This window comes from Nicotiana tabacum, chromosome 16 (genome assembly GCF_000715075.1).
Source record: "Nicotiana tabacum cultivar K326 chromosome 16, ASM71507v2, whole genome shotgun sequence".
In the NCBI taxonomy this organism is placed as follows: Eukaryota; Viridiplantae; Streptophyta; class Magnoliopsida; order Solanales; family Solanaceae; genus Nicotiana; species Nicotiana tabacum.
The window spans coordinates 97,232,453-97,255,775 of NC_134095.1; the positions used below are offsets into that span (position 1 = coordinate 97,232,453).

At 35.0% G+C, this 23,323-nt stretch overlaps 2 protein-coding genes across 2 annotated transcripts; one reads left to right on the forward strand and one right to left on the reverse strand.

The window, feature by feature from the left end:
- Positions 1-5,925: 5,925 nt before the first annotated feature.
- Positions 5,926-10,779, reverse strand: LOC107823431 (uncharacterized). Its single transcript, XM_075232221.1, has 9 exons — positions 10,698-10,779; positions 10,537-10,613; positions 10,367-10,419; positions 9,361-10,283; positions 8,524-9,265; positions 8,200-8,393; positions 7,471-7,605; positions 6,946-7,191; positions 5,926-6,749 (listed from the first exon to the last, which is right to left on the reverse strand). Exons 1-9 carry the CDS (start codon positions 10,777-10,779, stop codon positions 5,926-5,928), a joined length of 3,276 nt encoding a protein of 1,091 aa, XP_075088322.1.
- A 4,990-nt stretch (positions 10,780-15,769) lies between these two features.
- On the forward strand, positions 15,770-22,822 carry LOC107785551 (uncharacterized). The gene is made up of 4 exons (XM_016606914.2): positions 15,770-18,539; positions 19,225-19,777; positions 20,235-20,347; positions 21,941-22,822. Exons 1-2 carry the CDS (start codon positions 16,048-16,050, stop codon positions 19,334-19,336), a joined length of 2,604 nt encoding a protein of 867 aa, XP_016462400.1. The 5' UTR covers positions 15,770-16,047; the 3' UTR covers positions 19,337-19,777; positions 20,235-20,347; positions 21,941-22,822.
- Positions 22,823-23,323: the final 501 nt, after the last annotated feature.

Here is a 23,323-nt window from a genome sequence, read left to right on the forward strand (position 1 = left end):
ATTTTGGCTATTTTAGCAAAAATGGGATTGAACCCGACGAGGGTTGCCTACGTATCTCACATCCGGTGAGAATCAAACCGGCGTAGTTCGGGCTATCGTGAATAGAGAAAATCAAATAAACCTAAAAATCAAGAATACGTATTTTATTATTTTTTGAAAAGAGATAAAGATTAAAGAAAATATTTATTACTAATTATTTTTTAGGAAATATTTGGACTATTAGTCTGAATTTATAAAAGGGGTACTACAAAAGAAACAACATTTTTTTTTAATTTTAAAAATAAATACCCTTTTTTTTATTTTGAAAAATGATAAAAGAAATTTTTTATATATATTTTTTTTAAAAAAAAAAATCGAACTGAAGGACAATCTCTTTTTTTTATATATACATTTTAGAAGAAATTCCGGCGAGGTTTCGACACTACTCGGACATTGGTTCTATTTTTCAAAATAAGTAATTATCTCCCTACGCTGCTATTTTTCCTCTTTTTTTTTAGAAACGGGTCAGCATGCGGAACCGAAGCAAATAAATGCGCAAAACAAATAGGATGCAGCAGGGTGGTCTTTTCATTTCAGGTTGCCTGTCCTAGACGGACCCAACCCCTGTGTTGAGCCCCCTAAGTCAGATGCAACGTGATGCAAATAAACGTTCCTACTAGGGATCCGGCATGAAGTTTCGTTATACTAGGTTTATACCCTGGGTATTTGTTCTAGACTGTGTACCCGAGCGGACAACTCGAGTTGAGGAGGGGGCTACGTACCGGGGACCCGCGAGATCGTCCGGCTTTGTAACTTGTCCGACCTCTTTCTTATTTCAGGTATCGACACTAACAGAATAGGGAGTCTCGACCAGCGAGCTTCTCCCCGGAGGTAAGAAGAGAAGGGTTTCGACACAGTTTATATACAGTTCAGATAATATCAAAGCGGTAAAAGACAACATTTAGCACGTTATGCAAAAACATGTAATAAAGATCAGAAAATAAAGCCAAATATAACAATTATTCTAAGCTCGAATTCTTGAACCCTGAACCAGTGGTTCTGGGTAAATTTCCCCAGCGGAGTCGCCAGAGCTGTCACACCTCCTTTTTGCGCGCCCCCCCGAAGGGTTAGAAATGCGCGGGTGGAGTTTTTCCAATTTAAGTGACAATATTCGAAATAGGATTATTTATTCAATTCAGAGTCGCCACTTGGGAAGGTTTGGCTTTTGGTGTCCCAAGTCACCGGTTTATCTTGAATCCCGAATCGAGGAAATTTTCGACTTTTCCAAATGAAGTCTGCGAACCAGAAATTCTAAGTAAGGAATTCTGTTGACCCGAGGGAAGGTGTTAGGCACCCTCGAATCCCGTGGTTCTAGCACGGTCGCTTAAATTGTTATAATGGCTAAATATATGATTTAAATACATGTTGTGACTTATGTGCTTTTATTAAGTTTAAAACCGCTTTTATTATTATCATTTATTTTTATAGAATTGCAACGTCGCGAAAATGCATCTCGAACTACGTCACAATCAATGTACCCGTAGTTGTTAACACATTTCGACTCCGTTGAGATTTGAATTTGGGTCACATAAATGCGCACCCGAATTTAAGAATGTGATTTAATTAAATCGCGCCTAAAAAGTCTAACGCGTTATTGTCTTTGGGGAAGGCAGTGGAATTCACTAAACAATCCATCCCAAATTCTAAGTATTTATTATGGTTAATCATTGAGGGCCCCGCAATTTTGCATTTTTTATTTAGCGAGGCTCGTCTCATTATTTTAGAAAGGGATATCCTAAAGTGACTACATTTCTATTGTGTTTGTCTCTAATAAAATGAAAGAAAGAGGATTACACACTTGACCAACTTCGAATTCTTATTTGACTATCTGATTTTATGAGGCGTGAATTATTTTGCGCTTTATTTCATGGATGAATATGTTGTTAATTGGTCAGGGGGAATTAATATGCAAGATCAATATAACTACTAAGAGCTTATAATAAATGTCCTTCGGATCCGAGTTGAAAACTGCTTATTTAAACCAAGTCAATAGAATTATCCTATCAAAAACTATTGCTAATAGAGTTTGAACAGGATCATGTGTACTACTTACAAAGATTCAATAACATCTAACATCATATCTGGCAAGCTTAAGGCATTCTTTTTATACATGCAGAATACTAGTTGAAAAGTTATCTAATTACCTGTGTGTTAAAACACTCATACATTCCCCATTAGACAACCCATTAAGCAAATGAAATCACAATTTAGGATGGACTAAGCTGCGATTAAGTGCAAGGCTACCTGACGTGTTTCTTTTTTGAATTACAAACTAAACCAAATTACACAGATCTTAATAATATTCCTAACAAATGTAATTGCAGCAAGAGAATGATTAAACTCCTGCATATCTTTGATTTCATGCTTTCATTGTTACACCAGATGCAAGTCTTAGTATGTACCTGGATATTGGATACAACAGAAGAAGCAAGGGGTCAGTAGAGCAACAGGGGCAATACCAAACAGCAGCAGTAACAGCGGGCAGCAATAGAACAAAATCCCAGTGCAAGAAACCACTAAAGACAATGGAGGAATGGCAGAATGAAAGCAAATTCCCAGCAGTATGGAATCAGAGATCCAGGCAATCCAATTCCAGGAGAAATAAACAATACAAACCCAAACAATAGACTTAGTCGATACTTGAAAGAAGACAGAACTGATTTGGACAGTTTGAACAAACTGAGAATCGAACAAACAGTAGGAAGAAAGCAGCTTCTGATTTTTGTGATATCCCTCTCCTTATCTCCCTTCTTTTCAAAATCTAATGTCAATCTTCAGTTTTGAAATTATACTGAAGTTATCAAAAGAAATCTTTTCCAGTTCTCTCTGTCTGTCTGTGTGTGTTAATATGTATGTATTTCAGCTCTCCCCTCTCAATTCTCTATCTGATTGTCTTCTATCTTTTTCTTGATTCCCTCCCAGTTCTCCTTTTTCCTTTTTTTTTCTTAACAATTTCTTCTCGTCTCTCTATGCTCTGTCTATCTTCTCCCCCTTATGTCTTTCAGCTCTGCCTCTTTTATATACCTAAAGTCAACCCTTTTTACAGCCTGATAGACTAATCAGATACCCCTCCCATGTGCTATCTTCTTTTCAGTTCCACTTAGCTATTTAAGTATTAACCCCATGACATTCCCTTGGCAGGCTTAACTTTCCCATTTTATTAACTAAAAGCAGACATGGGCAGCAGGAATATAATCTGACAACATATGCTGTCAAACTATTTTAATCCAAAAGGGCCTTTATGCACATGTTGTGCACAAATGCACATGCCCTCCAATTCATATTGCAGCTAACAATCTACCCTTTTATTTTCAGAAATCAAATTAGCAATTATAAGTAACTAAACTCAGTTCCTAATCGATTCAGGCAAATGCTTAACAGAAGCAGGTCGATTTGTTTGTTGTTCAAACATCTGAAACTAATTGACGACACATGTCGACTCGACTATATTAGTTATAACACATACAATCGTAGCCAAAAATCAGACATTTAACAGTATCACACAAGGGGTTCATATTGCAATGTTAACAACAGAAGGGCCCTAGGAGCTAAATGAATGAACCAATTCAATACTCACTTGATTGCACAACTTACACATACCATTATCAGTGAACAAGCAGAAGAAAGAAAATAATCAAACACAAAGGTTCGGGCAAGGTGGACAGGACATAGTTAATAAAAACTCAAAACAAAAGATTTCAACAATCATGAACAGCTTTTAAAACAATCACACAGACTAAAATAGATAAAGAAAAGAAAGAACTCACCTTAAACCTTGAAAAATCAAAACCTTACTTGGATTCGAACAGACCTTTCTTAAGACTGAACGGACTTTAATCGAAGTATTTCTCAGATGAGAAACACTTCGATTAAGGTCCATTAGACCTTAATCTCTTCGGTTTGAACGGGTATGGACCAGTGACGAAGAACCACAAAGTTTCAAAAATCAGATCTGGGATTCATGCTTCCCTGATCAGATTCGGACCAAACCAAGCATGGTTTGGTCACGAGGGGGGTCTGGGGACTGTCTGGTGTGAAGTTGAGGTCGGTTGGTGTAAATCGGGTTCCGACTCGAATCTTCAAATGAAGATTCGAGAAGGTGGGAAGGGATTCGAACTACGTGGTTAACATATCCGTGTTCCGGATGGCAAGGGGATTCTAGGGTGTTAAGGTGAAGGTCACCGGCGTTCATGCCGCCGGTTTTCATGGTGAAGGATACAGGGGCGGCTCTAGGGTTTGATGGGGAAGAAGGTGAAGACGGGAGCTGGGGTATTGGATAGGGGGCAGGGTAAGGTTACAGACTTATATAGTTAGTGGGTGGGTGGATCCTGGCCATTGGATGAGATGCGATGAAGGGCCAGGATCCTTCAGCTCGAAGGAAACAATGTCGTTTCAAGGGTAAAGGGTTTGGGTTGGTCCGGGTGGAACGGGTCGGGTTTGTTCGTGGGTATGGGAAAATGTGATCTTGGCGTTGATCAATCTGAGATCAACGGACCAGATCAGACCAGATTAAAACGGTGTCGTTTGGATAGTTAGGGGCTGAACACGGACTGGACCGGGTAATTCTGGTTTTGGGTTGGGTTGTTTGTTTGGGTCTCAGATTTTGAAATGGGACTCGGCCCAAAATTAAAACAACTCTCACCCCCCCTTTTTTTATTTCTAATTTTCTTAAACACACAAACTAATTAAATAAAAACTAAACACCATTAATTAGCACTTAATGTATTTATTACACGCATATATAAACAAAAAATGTTAAAAGTAGGTAAAATTAAACAAGGCAACAAATCAGGACAAAAATGCGTATTTTATGATTTTCTATTTAACAACCGGATTACGGTTCAAATCACGCATGACACTACACATTTTTTTTTTATTTTTTTTTAATAAAATAAAATGGGCAAAAATCATAAATAATTAACAAAGTGCCATGTAAAAATCCGAAAATTATACAGCAGGACCAATTGTCATTATTTTTTTTTATTTCTTTTGGAGCGATTATCGCGTGAAATAAAAATCACGTGCTCACAATGATGATAAGTTTTTCTATCAAACAGATATCTAAAACAATCTAAAAATATCAGTGCACTAAAGTTAAGCAACATTCAAGAGATTACTCCACAAATTAAAAAGGACCTGAGAAATAGTCATAGGTTTCATGAATTGCTAGCAGTCATATTACCATCATATTGATAAATATACTAACGAACTGAGGCAAACATGCCTTGTCCAGCATTCATGATCTTTTATTTTGATCTATCATTAGTACAATTTGTGGTGTTTTCATGTTATCTGTCCTTGTCCAGCATTCATGATCTTTTATTAGATCTCCAGCGTTAAAAAAATGCACAATTAAATATTTAACATTTAACAAACATATGTTTCTCGAGAAACTTAGAATATAATTAATTCTCAATATTCTTGAAAACTATTGTGACTAACATGGATATAGAAGCGATTATGCTTGGAACTGGATTTCAAAAAATAACCAGTGCCACATTTGATGCCAGATTGAAAAATATTTAGTTCTCCAGGAGCTTGGAGCTGTGATTGATAAGTGATAGTATTACTCCTATTATATATTTTTTTAATAAAATTCTTTCTAAGTAATATTTCATACCTAGTAGCGGTCAATGAATGGAAATGATGGTTGGTAATCCATATTCTTTCAAGTCCACAATTTAATTGAATTGATTGACTGCAAATATAGATAGACAATTTAACAAATAAAGTACATGTGACTAAGCTGCAACATGATATATCAATGTAAAGTAAATTTGGAAGAATGTTTACCTCATTCAACTTTATCTTTCTCTGTAGCATGAGCAACTATATACTGAGTATGTACACTGAACTTGTCATTGTTGCTACTCATTTGATACTTACTCATTCAAAACTTCTATCCTCTAAATTTCGGAAAACTTCTTTATACACTACATTTGTAGCTTCATTTGTTACTTTCCCATCTTCATCATAACATAAGATCTTCAACCCTTTTCTACTTGTTACTCTTGAAAGTGCAACGTATAGTTGTCCATGAGTAAACACTGGCTTCTTCAAAAATAATCCCACATTACATAATGATTGACCTTGACTTTTATTGATGGTCATGGCAAAAGATAGAATGACTGGAAATTGCCTTCTTTGGAACTTAAAAGGAATTCTTGCATCAGATGGAGTAAGTGTCATTCTTGGTATAAAAACTTTGTCTCCAGCCATTTTTCCTGATAATACTTTGGCTTCAATTACCCGATTTCCAAGTCTTGTGATGATCAATCTTGTACCATTACACAATCCCGACGATTGATCTATATTTCTTAACAACATCACAGGAACACCTACCTTCAAAGTGATAGAGTGATTTGGAATACCTGAACATTTAATACTATTTAGGAATTCAGGTGTATGTACATGTTCCAAAGATGTAAATGCATGATCAGACATACAAATTGTATCCGAACTTAAATATGATTTATCCTGGCTATTGTTGAGAGAAACCATGTAATCATTCACCGATTCCATCATCTGAAGTGTTGGTGCAACAATTGCTCTTTCTTGAAGGTATTTTATATCTGTGAAATGTCTCAAGAAATCAGAATATGTCCTTTTTACAATTCCAGATATTGGATCATCACAATTATGTATGAGAAGATCGTCGGGTATTTCTACTTTCTCAATGCCATCAATGGAACATCCAATCTTTCCATCACCTATTGCCAAGATCCAATTAGAAAATTATTTTAAATCATCCAAATCTGCATCAGATCTATTTTCTTGCAATCTCATATTTGTTGTTAGCTTTAAAACCTGACAGTGGGGCCACAAATATGAAGAATTTAGAGTTGTTGTAACAATCTCTTGCCTAGTACCTTTTTGTAATTACAAGCAAGATTTGTCTAAAGTCACCTCCAAGAACAATTGTTTTACCTCCAAATGGCCGATCTAAATTTGACGGATCTTTAAATCTTAGAATATCTCTAAGAGTTTGATCAAGAGCTTCAAAACAGTATTTATGCATTGATGCCTCATCCCAAATGATCAATTTTGCCTTCACAATCAACTTTGCTAAAGGACTACCTTGTTTTATATTGCATGTTGAATCTTCAGTTGGATTTAGAGGGATCGCAAATCTTGAATGTGCAGTTTGACCTCCTGGTAACAAAAGAGAAGCAATACCACTTGAAGCAACATTTATCACTATATCGCCTTTAGATCGTACGCCAGAAGACAATGTTTTCCAGATAAAAGTTTTGTCAGTTCCTCCATGACCATATAAAAAGAATAACCCTCATTTGTCTTCATTCACTGCAGATATGATTTTATCATAAACAGACTTCTGCTCGACTGTTAATTTCATTACTAATTGTTCATGCTCTTGTGTCAAAGAGCGCCTATTATAGCGCAATTCCTCATTAATTAGTCTGTTAGCACCATCAAATTCTTCCTCATTGTAATATGGTCTTGGCATTGTCGGAAAATCGTTAAAGCTTTTTCCACAACTTTTTAAAATCTTGTCCAGCTTTTTCAAGCAACGATTTTTCAATTCATCATCTGTTAACTCTGCCGCTGCATGACATAAAAATGTTAAAGTTCAAAATAAAATATATACTCATATTTAAAACTCAACCATGTAGTTTTATGTATATATAGGTTGTTGCTTTTGCATACAGATCATTAATTTGTTATAGAATAACATGTCTAAGCATAAATCTGGAGTACTATTTTAGTTCTTTTAACTACATGTATTACAATAACTCAAAAGAAAGAGCTGAAATTTGTGATGTCGTTTAGAACATATAAAAACAAAATGTAGCGAGAAAAAATCGGTATTATAAAATTAATGAAATTGACTTTATCAATAGTTAAAAACAGAGAGTGGTCTTCATCTATATGAATACCAAATTCAACAAAGTAGAATATTATAGAAGTTATGAAGTATTAATATTTCTTCCTTGTTTAACATATAGCACTAAAAAAATTTAATCTAATAATTTTATCTTTTAATACCTGGATTACTCAATAATGTTCTTTCTTCACGGAGAATATCTTCTGACAATAACTCCCACGATTATTGCCAAACAATTTCTGGTCGTGACATTGAATTTGATAACAATAACATGACAAATAACTGTCTTAGATAAGATGACATGCCCCAAGTACTTGCCTCCTTTATAACATCAACATACTCTTTGTCGTCATCCAACAACCCAAGTGCATAACATGCATCTCTAAAAGTAAGATAGTCATGATTGTTAATTCTTCTAAGTTGTTCATATGAAGTTGGACCTTTGATTACATTCAACAACAATCTAAGATAATATATCTCTCCATTTCCAGGAGTAACAAAGAAAATCCTCCCAATAGAAAATCCAGATTTTCTCCTCTTTTCCCATTTTTTTTAATTTTTGGTTCCACCAAAATTTAAGAGGGAATTCTGCGTAAGTCAAATCTCTTACTTCCGAATTTTTTTTGTTTTCCTCAAACCATCCCAAAAATATTGATTCCTTCACAGTTGGTCTATTGGCAACATTATCAATTGGATCATCATCAGAAAAAATGACATTTTGTTCATTTGGAAGATTAAATGATAGTCTTTCCACTGATGGTTCTCTATGGTGAATAGGAAACTTAAATATTCTCCAAGCAGCTTCACATTGGGATATGTAGCGACAATCATAATACATGTTGATTTCATCAATGGTTGATGAACCATTGTCATGAGTACTTTGAGAAAAAGCAGCAGTTGCACGATCATGACCTTTATTGACATACTTAAATAAATATTTAATGGATCTTGTTCGATTGCACCACTCAACATTGATATGAGCGCCATATTTTAATAATAAAAAGCGATTGTGTGGCACCACATACCTGTTATCCAAATTAATACCATTTTTCATAATTGTTCTACCATTATCCCTTCTTCTATAAACAGGATACCCTTCTTCATCAACCGTTGTGGCCACAACAAACTTTTTAGGAAAGTGCTTTGTACATCTACCATTCAACATGCAAGGAGAAGATTTCCTAGCAGAATCACATGGGCCATGCATCATTAAATTTTTAACGGCATTGTAATAATTAGGATCATCCACTTTATCTGGTATTTCTGTCGAAATTATTCTATCAATATCTGACGTAGATGGAAATTTATTATGCTCGTGAAGAAAAAGTAAGATATGAGCATGAGGTAGTCTTCGTTTTTGGAACTCAATGGTATAAATCACTGCATTGGAAATTAAGCAAGTTTATTAAAAAAACAATTATTTGATTCATATAAATTATCATCTTTATTTAAAATAAATTATAAATGTTGTGTGCCTGCTTTTACTTGTCCAAAAACTTGATTATCTCTCAAATCCTTTATTAAGTGGTTCAATTTGATTTTGAACACCCTACTTAAAATGTCTGGACGATCTTCAGGATTCAAGTTTCTGCTCTCCACAAATCTAGTAATCTCTGGCCACTTACGATTGCAAGTAAATGTGATAAAAAGATCAGGGTACACGGCCCATTTACATATTGCCATAGCATCTTGATAATTCTGAACCATATATCGTGCACCCCCTGTAAAGCTTGAAGGTAGAATCATCCTTTTACCTTGGGATGAAGGATCGATGTCACCATGCAAAATAGCATCTGCTAGGACTTTATAAGAATCAACTCTTAATTGCTTTTGATGAGTCCTGATAAACTTCAACCGAGAAGATTCTATCATTGTATAACCATCAACTAAAAATTGCTGAAATAATCTTCCTGAAGACACAATGGTGGGAACTTCATCTTTTCTTTCCTGAATTCTATAAGCGAAAAATTCTTGCATGCTAATACATTGCCTTCCTCTCGATGATTCATCACCATGACTTAAAGGAATATCCTCTCTGTATCCATCTTCACCATAAGGAAAAAGCAAAGGATATTGTAGTCCTAAATATGCAGCATTTAGTTCATTTATCCTTTGTAGCTGTCCAGATTGTGTTTCTATAATGATATCACGATCACTTCCAGAAACTTTAAAATCACCAACCACCAAAGCAGCTACTTCTGGTATTGTTGGTAAGTTGTATCTTCTACCATCAGTACCTCTTTTTCCTATTAATCTGAGCTTAACATTGGAGTCTATATTCTCCTGGAATCGACCTCTGACCATCCTAAATGTCTTTGCCAAAACATTATTGTCATCAAGCATTTGTTTTAGATCAGAAACAATTTCAGCATGAAGTTTATTATTATCTTGGCCACGACTGAAAAAATATATGATATCAATAAAGGTTTTTAAATTAAATGTTATTTGCATAGTATTATATAATAAAGGTATAAGACTAACCTGAAAGCATTGATTCTATTTGTAACTTCATTCTCTGTGTCATATATATATAACTGTGCAAATTTTGGTGTAGATCCTTTAGGAGGTAGTAAACTCCCAATTTGATGATAGTTTTAACCACATAATCTGAACGTTCTTGGCCCTCTTTTCTGGTTGATAGAGACATCAACCTTACCCCCCATTGACGTAAATGAGAAGATAGAGTTATAACTCCTAATATTTTCTCGAAAATGGCTACTTTTAGGACCTATATTAAAACCATTGCAAAATGATAAATGTGAATATAAGACGATATGAACATGTTGATATTAAAAGTTATAATTCCTCTAACCTGATCCAAATAAAAGTTGTTTCAAAACTTCAGGAGGCTTCTTAAGATCTGGAAGCTTTATTTTTCCACGATCACAACACATTGTGAAAATAGTTTTTTTTTGAGTTGTAATGCTTGCGGATTCTTTCTTCATACCAAAAAAGAGCACCGCACTTTTCGCATTCATATGTAACATCTCCTATGTCCCAGTAATCTATACTTACAATAATATACAAAGTCAAAGACAGAGATTATTGATTTATTTTATCCAACTACATTGAGTGAATAAGGAGTATCTGATAAGTACCTTCAGTGTAAATTTCGTCACATTCAACATCCACATCTAAGAAAAGTATTAGTTAAATCAATTAATAGGGATGGATTATTAATATATACATCTATGTTTGTGAATATAGATTCTTTCTTTAATAATAACAGAAAAGTGCAAAGATATGGTTGTCATACCTGGATACTCTTCATCATCTTCATATCCTATGTTATTTGGAAACTGCCCTGTTACATGTATAATTTGTAAGTGTATATTGATCTAAGACTATTACTACTCCTACTTCTACTCCCCTGATCATCCATAGGCTCTCCTAGAGAAGCTTCCCTTTATTGCACACTCTACTTGTAGTCTATACGGACATACTAAGTTGTCTAGTCAGTTAAGACTTCAATGGAACACTGCCATTCTTTTTAATTTACTACGATTCATAAACATTAGAGGACGAGACGCGCAAGTTGAATCCAGAATTCAAGTATTGGTAAAGACAACTCAATATTACATCAAGATGATACAGTGCGTTAACGTACAGTATTTTGACATATACTCCTAAACTTACAACTTTTAGTTGCCAGTTCACTTCTTAGTAATACTATCATTCTGAAAAAAATAGTTCCTATATTTCGGGTGTTAGAACTTGAAACAATGCCAAAATATTTCTCTCGAAGATAGTCAATTAAGTAACTTCAGATTCATATAGCCACATCTAGTATAAGGTCATTATTTAAAGGTAAACCAATATCTCATAGAAACATACAGAATGACAGTGTTGTTTGTTGCAGCCCTGATTGCTAGTAAGAGAGTTGCAGTATTTAATTTTCATTAATCTTAACATTGTATTTTACTTTTAACTAATAACAATATGAATTTCAAATGCTTACCTTGCATTATTGGAGTTTCATTTAAATCTGGCAGAGAATTATACATTTGCACATCTACAATGTAGTAGGATTATTAGTATTAATTGAAAGAGTTCCTATTAAATAATAATTTTTTAAACTTTTGATATACTTTAGACGAAAAATTAATATGAGAATCAAACTTTTAATACCTTTTTCAGTTGGAGTGCCATTTAAATTAGGCAATATGTTGTCACTGTACGCACCTATGATGAGAACGTATAATTTTAAAAGTAATACAGATAGAATAAAATAAGTCAACAAAATATGTATACAATAACGGTGTTAAATAGAGAACACCATTGAGGAACTAACCTTGCCATATAGGAATTGTATTTAAATCGGGGAGAAGATAATTTATTTGCATGTCTGCACAATGAGTTTTATATGCATCATTAGTTGTAGAACTATTAATCAACTTGGCCAAACATTATAGTAAGAATAAATTATGATAAAGTAAGTTGTAACAACACAACTAATATATTAAATAGATGATATTTTGACTCACCATTTGTTATATCGGACAAAGGAGGAACTCTTTCTTCACTTCCGACAGAATAATTTGTATTATTGGAAGGTTCAATATGATGTATTCTCATGTCTACAAAATAATATTTAATATGCATCATTAGTTATATAACTAATAATTAACTAAACCAAACATTCAAATAAGAATAAATTTTAGTAAAATATAAAAATATAAAATGCAGAATTTTGAAGGAGGAAACTTCAGAGGCAATAATATGCACAACTTTCCTAATGATCAGTGAAACAGAGAACTAACAAAATATAAGCTATATAAATTTTTCGTTCCTTTTAGCTGTTCTTGTTGAACCGGTACCTCTAACCCTTTTCTTCCTTTGAACCACATGTTTTTCATCCTTCGGACTAAATTATTTTTATGTATTCTCACATCAAAACAGAATGAAGCACAAAAATTGAAGGCACCAAAAGATTATTATTAGAAAATCTATAAATCTCATAAAACAACAGATGCTAAAATTCAGAGCAATTATAAATTACACAAGGTAGAAGATGATAGGAAAAGAAATTTGGCGACAAAATAAACTTAAGCAGATATTTAGATGATCAAGATTTCCTCAAAGACCAGCAAAAATTGCTAGCGCATCTAGCACACGAGTCCGAAGGAATACATGATTTTGGATATAAATTCAAGAATAAATCAATTATCTTAAAATTTAGTCTCAGTACATGAATATGGAGTAGAAATAACCTAACACTATAGTTCCACTCCCTTCTGTAATTTGCAACTATTGAATTGCAAACGTTAGAACTCGATTACTGTTGAACTTCTTCAACCAACTTCATGTTGTCAAGTCCTTTTAGAAGCTAAATTTATATGAATACTTCTATCTACTCTTTTACGGTAGATGTTTCACTATAAAGACTTCATAACTTAAACCAGAATTTTATATACCATAATCATCACCAAAATTATGTTTTTACCCCATTTATCTACAAATTGATCAGAGATTATAATTTTTTTTTACTCTATTTGATCTTACTACTTATAAGCTTGCAATAAAAAAATATAAAAAGTATTTCAGATATGATTATGCTAATCAAAGAACATACCTTTGGTAACAAAGTTTTTTTTACGCCTTTTCTGATTCTGTATGGTGTATTTGCTTGGTATAGAAAGTGGGATTTTTTGATTTTCCACGGAGAAGGATCTGAGAAGCTGGATTTAGTATGCCCTTTTGAAAGACTTTAGAAAAAGATGAATTGTATTGATGATCGTTATTCTATAGCATCAATTAGTGCATCTCGAGTAAGCTGATAATCTGCAATATGTTCATCTATTGAAGGCTTAAGCTCTCTAAAAAAATTTTTCTCTGTCCCTTCGTTCAGCCCTTCGATCTCTTAACTTATTTTTGATCGCCCTTGGGACATTCCTGATAACTTCAGGCTTTGAGTCAGAATCATTATAGGAATAAATGCTGCGACGGCGTACCCTTCTACGTTGTCCCATTCGTTGAATTTGAGAACTCGTAGTTGGAGTAATTTGAACGTGTCCTTGTTCAGCCATATTTGAAATAGGACTAAGGAAACAATAAGAATCGCTACAACATCTCATTGTGATAACATAGGACATGCATATTATTTGAACATATTGATGGATTTATACAACTATTTTAAAAGACATTGTCAACTGAATGAAGGACAAACATCAGTAGTGGATATAAAGCTTCCTTGGTTGAGCATCGACAGGCAATAAAAATAAAAAAAAGTTTGCTGAAGCTCTTTCGAATATTAAAGGAGATGAGAAGAAATTGCGAGACAAATTCTGTAATTTTGAAAATTAAAAGGAAAAGTACAAACTTTATAAGTTTCAGCAATTCTGGACATGTAACAACTCAGTTAAAAATAGAAACCATATTATGCTAAATTCCAATATGAGTATTTAGCTACACAGCCTAATTTAAGTCAGTATACTAATAAGATGACAACACAAATACAGTTGTACATAATAAATTCCAGTAGATCACATAAAATTTAGTATATTCATGTCCATGATACTATCCTATATTACAAAAAAAAACAATAATTAAATTGAAAAAACAGTTTTCCAAATCTGTTATTCCAAAAAGACACTCTGTAAGAAAAAAATTGGGAAAATAAAAGAGCATCTTTAACCAACAATTATGTAAATCGTAAATCTGCAAACAGTGGATTAAACTTCATACCGTTGTTATTGGGCGAAAATTTAAAGACTTGAGGCTATCGTGATTTTGCAGAAAAATTTGTTACGTAATATTGTCGGAGTCTCCTCTATTTTTCTTTGTTCTTTCAACTTTTCTTGTTTTAACGCCTCCCTTATTATGTCCTTTTATAATATCATGTGATTAGTATAGTGGGGAAGTGGTTATAGTGGGGCAGTGTGGATGATTTGTGAAGGGAGATGTGAAGTAGAGGGTTGAAACGTGAGGACTGTTGGGTGGGAGTGGGAAAACGTGGGGGGTATATGATAAGAGAAAGAACTGCATATTCAAAATGGTGAACTGAAGGGTTTTGAAGGCTACTCCTATTTTTGAGGAAGCCGATGCATGTTTTCAAATAAAATGATTTAATAATTTAAAAAAATTTAAAAATAAGAAAACTGAAAAGAAGTTGGAACGGTTTACTCATGAGAAATTGGAACCGGTTATTATTTCTAATAGTAACTTCCTAATGATTAATTACTTATTTGAATTGAGTAAATAACTACTCCTTCTTCAAATAATAGATATTTAAATATTTTAATTTAAAATTTAAAACTAATTAATAACAAATTAACTAAGTTTTGTCCAAAAAAAGAACACATGACATTCTCTTACGTTACCACTTGGCAAAATTTAGGGCTGACTTTTTTCCTTTTAAGTAAATATAGATTTTTATATATTTAAATTAAGAGAAGTTTATAAAACCACTCAAAATTAATTCTCTGATGTTTGGGATTTGAGGCATAATAATTGTTCTTTGAAGGAAAGGAGAAAAAGTTAATAATGCTTACAAAGTAAATACTGTGCTTTTAGGACAAGATAGATCAAAATTTATCGGTTAGATTTTCTTTACATGCCTTTTCAAAATAATAAAAATAAAATATCGCATACACTAATCTATTATTATTTGGAGACTGAAAAAATTATTTAAAAAGATTAATTTCAACACAACAACAACGACAACAAAAAATCAAGTAATTTCCCACAAATGAGATCTGAAGAGGGTAAAATGTACGTATTTTTACTGTTTCTGATAGACCCTTGGCTAGAGAACGATCGAAAAACAAAAAGTAATTACAACAAGTAGAAATACATGAAATAAGATTGAATCCAATAATATAATCAACTTTGAATATTAATAGTCATCTATGGATAAAAAATATTATACTAAAGAGTAATGCGAGTGAATTGAGCAAGACAAATAGAAACTCGACTGCACCATATACTGCCTAACCTAACGTGCTACCTATCGAGGCTATGAATTTTAACATATTAATTAATATTTAAATTTAAAAACTAGTTAGGAATAATTGTAGTTGGTTTGAAGTGAGAAAGTCAAATGTATTTGAGAAAAGATGACATAGGAGCAAGAAAGCAGCCAAGGAAGAAGGAAGAAGGAAGAAGGAAGAAAGAAGAAGGAAGAAGGAAGAATTATTTCAGCACTATTGAACTCTTACACGACAATGGAGCAGCAAACGAAAACGCTAACCAAAGCATTAATCAAGAACTCGAGCAACCCCAAGCTGGCATGGCAACTCTTCAAACGCACTCTCTCTACTCCAAATCCTCCCCTCTATTCAATCCCTCCCCTAACCCGTATCCTCCTCCATTCCCAAATGCTTTCCGAAATCCACACTCTTCACTCTTTCCTCCTTTCTCTATCCCCTCAAATCTCCCTTCCTTCTCAGTACACCCTCGTCAAGCTCGTAGCAACTTACGGATATATTCACGATGCCATTTCTCTCTTCAAATCTACTCGTTCTCACTTACCTCATCAACCACCACCCAATGTATCACTCTACAATTTGCTTATGCACAAGTCTCTGAAATTTGATGGTCCGAATTTCTTGTCTTGGTTGTATAAAGATATGATTTCTGCTTGCGTTTCGCCTGTTACTTATACTTTTAACCTTCTCATTGACGGGTTGTGTAATTCGAATCGTTTGGGAGATGCCCGCCACCTGTTTGATGTTATGCGCGACAAAGGGTGTCAGCCTAATGAGTTCACTTTTGGGATTTTGATTCGCGGCTATTGTGAATTTGGGCTTCCTTTAGAAGGTTTGAAACTTCTGGATATGATGAAAATGATGGGCGTTTGTCCTAACGTGATAATATACAATACTTTGATTGCCAGTTTCTGCAAGAAAGGTGATGTTGATGAGGCTGAGAGGTTGGTCGAGAGGATGAGGGAGGATGGGCTTGTTCCTGATGTTGTTACCTTCAATTCTAGAATTTCAGCTCTTTGCAACTCGGGGAAGATTCTTGAGGCTTCCAGAATTTTCAGGGATATGCAAATAGATGAGGTATTCGACTTGCCAAGGCCGAATGTTGTAACTTTCAATTTGATGTTGCAGGGGTTTTGTGAGAGAGGGATGCTTGAAGATGCGAGGACACTGACTGAGTCTATGAAGAAAGATGGTATTTTCTTCAATGTGCAGAGCTACAATATCTGGTTGTGTGGGTTGGTGAAGAATAGTAAGATGTTGGAGGCTCAATCAGTGCTGAAAGAGATGTCGGAGAATGGAGTAGCTCCCACGATATATTCTTATAACATTGTGATTGATGGCCTTTGCAAGAATGGGATGCTTGGTGATGCCAAAATGCTGATGAGCTTAATGGTAAGTGATGGTAAATTTCCAGATACAGTTACTTATAGCACTCTACTCCATGGCTACTGCATGAAAAGTAAAGTGACCGAGGCAAAGAATATTCTGCATGAGATGATGAAGAGAGGCTGCATTCCAAATACGTACACTTGTAATACTCTGCTTCATAGCATGTGGAAAGAAGGGAAAATATCAGAGGCGCAGCAGTTACTGCAGAAGATGAATGAGAGAGGTTATGGCCTGGATATTGTGAGTTGCAACATAGTGATTCATGGTCTCTGCCGAACTGGAGAAGTGGACAAAGCTGTCGAGATTGTGAGTGAAATGTGGAGCCACGGAAGTGCTGCGCTTGGTGATCTTGGAAAGTCGTTTATGAGCTTGGTGAATGAAGATGATCATGGGAGGAAATGCCTGCCCGACTTGATCACCTATTCAACCATAATTAGCAGTTTATTCAGAGAAGGGAAGCTTGATGAAGCTAAGAAGAAGTTTCTTGAGATGATGGGAAAGAAGTTGTACCCTGATTCAATTATTTATAATACTATTTTACATCATCTGTGTAAAAGAGGAAAGGTATCATCTGCATTTCAGGTTCTAAAGGACATGGAGAAGAAAGGTTGTAACAAGAGCTTACGAACTTATAATTCTTTGATACTCGGATTGGGGAGCAAAAATCAAATATTCGAAATGTGTGGCCTGATGGATGAAATGAGAGAAAAAGGGATTTCTCCAAATGTTTACACGTACAATATCATGACTAGCTGTCTATGCAAATCTGGGAGAACTGAAGAAGCAATTTCTCTTTTGAATGAAATGTTACAGAAAGGAATAATTCCTAATCTGCATATCTTTGAGTTGCTTATTACGTCATATTGCAGGAATGGTGAGTTCAGACCAGCTCAGGAGGTATTTGATATAGCCTTGAGTATATGTGGTCACAAGGAAGCACTCTACGCACTGATGTTCAATGAATATCTTGCTGGAGGTGAAATCTTGGAAGCTAAGCAATTACTGGAAACTGCATTAGAGCAACGCGTTGATCTAGGAAGCTTCCTTTACAAAGATCTTATTGACAAGCTGTCTAAGGAGGATAATTTAGACAGTGCTCATGATATTCTCACCAGGATGATGGACATAGGATATGCGTTTAATCCTGCATCATTCATGCCAGTCATTGACGGTTTACGTAAATTGGGTAATAAGCAGGAGGCAGATGAACTAGCGGAGAGGATGCTGGAGATGGTTTCAGAAGGTAAGGTGGGTAACAAAGCTTACCAAAACTATAGGGAGTTAAATCGTGTGAAGCGAAGCAAATATGGGGGAGATGGTTGGCAGGCAATTGTGCACAGGTAAGGAGTTTAAGTTCATCTGCTTTATCTTAGTTTTCCTTTTATTCAGGTGGTCCTCTATTATTTGAGAAACTTACTCTTTCCTCCCCCCAAAAGTGAATACGTTGAGTTTGCTAGGTTGGCCCCTTTACCTGGGATCATCTGTTTCACTAGATATCTAGTCTGGCTCTACGAGATAATTACCTAGTTATTAGGTTGTGGAACTTCCGAGTCTATGAGAAACCGTGTCCTATGTCAATTTATTTAAAGGAAAAAGTGGAGTCTTGTGGAAGAAGAAAATGAAAAGGAAAACGGCCAAACTTCTGGTTAATAGGGTCGTCAAATATGAGTTAGTGCAACCTGTATAGTCTTAACTTGGTAAGGTCAAGCCAAGTTTAGACACTCTCATGCTCATGGATCGTTTTTTCACTCTCATGTTTTGTCCTTTTCGATTATTTTTCGCATAAAGTGATAATTTGTTGATTGTGGAGAAGCCCTGGTATACCAGCGGTATAGAAAAAGTGGAAAACCTACAAGAGAATGTCGTTCTCTTAAAAATCATATCTTTTCCATTATTACGTCGTACCTTGACTAAATTGTCAGTTGATAGATTATTCTTTTTTTATTTCTGCTTGTTTCATAAATCTCCTTTTATAGTCTATCATGTTTCATGAAATCTTCTTGACAATCTATCCTGTTTTGACAGAGACGATGGAAGTGCAGCAGCCTTGAAAAATTTGAAGCGGGTACAGAAAGGATGGGGTCAAGGAAGTGTATTAAGTCTCCGAACTCCCAAAAATGAAATTCTGGATGACTAGTAATCAGGCTGCTAGTATTTAAATGTTCCTTTCTTCATGGTCAAGGGTGGAGGTAGAAAGAGAGATACGGGTTTGGCCAAACTCACTAGCTTTAGTACAAACCCTGTATTTGTGTGAAGAAATTTACTAAATATGTATAAAGATTAAATTCAGAACCCAGTTACTAAAGCGTGACATCACTATTCTAGAATTTGAAACCCATAAAGTTCAAATCCTGGCTCTGGCTCTGGTCATTGTCATGGACTGCGAGTTTCGAGGGGATTGGTAGCAAACCGTGGTGCCCTTGAAAACCTAAAATGGAAAATGCAGCCAGTTCAACTAAGCATATCTAGTTTCCAAGTCATGAAATGATTATTGGGGCTGACAAGGATGCTGACCTCATAAACGAATGGATCCCTGTGCCCAATATAGAGAACGGATCACTATCTGCAGTTTATACAGGTTCTCATTGTCACTTGTTCCTACTGCTCCATGCACTGATCCGGCCTTAATATCATACCTTTGGACCTATTTTAGTTTCATTTTTATTTCTTTGTTTAATCTTTTTTTCTTTTATCAACTAAAGAGCCAGAGATATTTTGATAGAAAATGCATACATAAAATTTAAAGCTTTGAGTTCTTTTACCATGTATCTAATAATGAAAGAACTCAAAAGTTTATGTGTTCTTCAAGTTTGACTGACCAGTTTATTAATGAAGTACTAAAAACATCTCTCCAGATTACCTTCATACCCAGATTGATTTTCTCCCCTGCATATTTGATTTCTTCAATATTCTATTTGATCCCTTTGTGCTCCACATCACAATCAACATTTTTTTTGTGTGCTCCTCTCTCTCTCTCTCTCTCTCTCTCTCTCTCTCTCTTATTTACATGATCTTTTTTTTAAAATCTCTAACAGATGAAGGAGCTGCAGAAGCGAAAACCCCAATTCGGGTCTGTAAGGCCGAGCCCACATAACCACGGAACATTGATCTCCTGATGACTGGATCAACATGTTTGTGCTGGTCCATTGTAAGTTTTCAGTTACTTACTGCATAATTACGATTATGAAGCTACTTTACTTGATCACCCCCCCCCCCCCCCCAAAAAAAAAATACGGATATGAAACATCTTAATTTTTCATTGTTTGAAGACAACTTTTTGATGAAAAGAGAATATCAGGTGGAGTTTTGGCGTCTCAAGTGTCTCACCTTTCTCCACTTGTCCTTAACCTTTCTTCGTCTTCCCCATTCTTCTCCAGCAGCTAAAGCTAACTGTGGTTGTTTGGTGATGGATATCATCATAATAGGCCTGTGTATGGCATAGAGGTTACAGTGAAAGAGAGGAAAGTTCAATATGATCTGTCAGTCTTTATGCTATTATTACATTGGAAATCAATAGAACTTCAACATAGTGTTCATACCAAGAAGTTCATGTCAATCTCCTTAGCAAATATATAGGCCTCTATTGTGGATCTACCAGGCATAAATCCAAACTGGTTCTCTATCACTCTTGTTGTGTCCCTAAGCCTATGCTGTCTCACTCTTCCCCAAGTTCCGTCATATGACCCATTTTATATTAAGTATCACGGTGAAAAAAATTAATTAATATTTAAGCACATAATCAACTTAAGTTAATTTCTGATTTACTTAATACTTGACCCTAGGGGATGAATTCGTATTTTTAAAGTAATAGTCACACAACTCAACCGAGCTAAGCTCAGGCTCCAAGACTATGATATTATGGAATTCTTTGTGAGGATTGTAAATGGACCTTGGTTGAAAAGTTCTCGACGGGCTGACCTCAAATAGAAGAGATTGGATCGAATTTCATTGCCAAAGACAGATTTGCATTGGCCTCTTCAACTTGAGATATATGTTTATGTGTTTCATGGATATCCGATTGTAATACAATCTATTTTAAGAGATATATGGAGATATGTGGATCTTTTTTTTTTCTTCCTTATGATAAGGATAAATGGACATGTGGGTCTTTAGGTGGATGTCTGATTTTGCATTAGAAGACCAAATGTGTTTGGGTACTCCTTCTAAAACTCCAACAGCACCTAAGCAGATTAGAAGCCTTGAAGCAAATCATAGACCAAACCGGAACCTGTCACCTTAGACCAAGTAATAGGCAATTAGCCAGGAATCCAGACCTAAAGTAGCTAAGGCACGACCAGACGTGAACCTAACAATGCCCCTTCATGGGTAGATTTGGATTGGGGTAGAAGTAGAAGAAGAAGAAACTGAGCTGAAAGGCTTTCGGCAGAAGCTTGAATACGTAGGACTATCCAAAATCTACAAAAAATGAAAATGTAAATACTTGGCATTCCTGGAAAGTTTTAATTTTATTTAGATTTGTTCTCAGCTGGGAACTGTTGTTCCACAGTTGAGTGAATAGCTTTCAAAGTCTATTTGTGGAAGTTTTGGAAGTGATTGGAAGTCTAGCTTCTCTTTGTGCTTTAGATCATTGTTATCTTAAATAATATTTCATTTTAGAGCATACACATTGGAAAAGCACTTCTCTCTATGTTATTTACTCTCAAATTACATTTCATTTCACTCTCAAGCTTGAGCAGGATAATCTTCGTTCTCACAGAAAATTGTTTACTTATGATGCAAGGTTGGGAACATAGGAACCAGCTGTAATCAGTGTCTATGGTAACTTCTCATGTCTATCATGCCAGAACCCAGACGTTGGTGTACTTTTTAGGAGGAAAAATCAGCAAGTGTGGTAGACAGCAAAGTGAAAAAAGAGGACAAAGATGCTAAAGACCAGTTGATGATCAGTTTACCTTTCAGCCAGAAGAAAAGTGTCATCTACATTTTAAAGCAAATAAGAGACCTGGTGAACATAGATAACACCATTACTTCTGTGCATCATGATCCCAAGTGTAAAGGGTTTCGCTCGAAATGTGGCGCCAATAATAATGTACTTGATGTGTGTGTCATGCAAAGGGCGGAGTAATTTTGTGGCACTCTTGGAGGATCGAGAAAGCAAATGCAGCAGATCGTGACGTCAGTCATCTTTGCACAGCTGATTTTTGGTAGTTTATAACTCGAGGCTTTCATGTCTGTATAACTGCTTGTTTTAGTAATTGGTATCATGTAGCAGTTGCTGCTTTCAGCAATTAAGCTCTTCAAAGTCTTTTCGTTTTAAGATCGGTCCTATCTCTAACCGACGAATTCATCTTGATGAATTCATTGACTAGTTGTGGCTATGCTGAGTTGTTAAGATGCAATACCTGATTCTTATGTGTACCAAGAAGAGTAGATTCTGGAAGGTAAGATCGAGATATTTGTGACAAAGTGATCTTTGAATAGATCACGTATTTGAGGATTGTAGGATTCATACGAGTTAAAATCGAATCAACGTCTTTAGAATCTTGAGAATTCAGCTGCTACTTCAACATCACCTCATTGACTGGTACTGTGCATTATATGTACCATTGTAGATACTGTATTTCCTGCCCTAGTGTTGTATCCAATTAACACTTTTTCTTCGACTTTCGTTCTATATTTTTTATTTGGTTAGGCCAGCGATGATTTTGAGCATGAAAATATTAACCAATTTGTTCATAAGCCTCACAATGATTAGCATCTTTTGAACAAACATAACTTGGTTAATAGTACATCTTTAACAAAGAAACACAACATAAAAAGCTTATTAGCCTCACCGATAACGCTCTTATAGCTAGTAGAAGCCACCCGAATCTCTCGACACCAACTAGAGCGTGAAAATTACATGGGGCGCCCTATTTGAGGAAAAAAGATCCAGTCAAGTAATATTCAATGAACTTTTAGATTGATGCTATGTGGATCATACAATAATTAAGGGCTAAGATTCATTTTAATTTCTATACTTATCAAAATAACTAAAATTGGCAATTACTAACCGCGGTCGTAAAGATTAATCATGTTTCTTACTTTTAAAATGCAAAATGTAATTTAGTGTATTATTTGTAAAATTGCTTTGAAAAAATAGAAGATATATCATTCCAATATA

Coding starts and splice junctions, on each gene's coding strand:
- LOC107823431 (XM_075232221.1), bottom strand. CDS start 10,779: ATGTGTTGTGATCGTGGAAAAATAAAGCTTCCAGATCTTAAGAAGCCT. Junction 9,266..9,360: donor TTTTGGACAAGTAAAAGCAG/GCACACAACATT, acceptor TTTCCAATGCAG/TGATTTATACCATTGAGTTC. Junction 6,750..6,945: donor TAAAACAATTGTTCTTGGAG/GTGACTTTAGAC, acceptor TCTTGGCAATAG/GTGATGGAAAGATTGGATGT.
- LOC107785551 (XM_016606914.2), top strand. CDS start 16,048: ATGGAGCAGCAAACGAAAACGCTAACCAAAGCATTAATCAAGAACTCG. Junction 18,540..19,224: donor TGGCAGGCAATTGTGCACAG/GTAAGGAGTTTA, acceptor CTGTTTTGACAG/AGACGATGGAAGTGCAGCAG.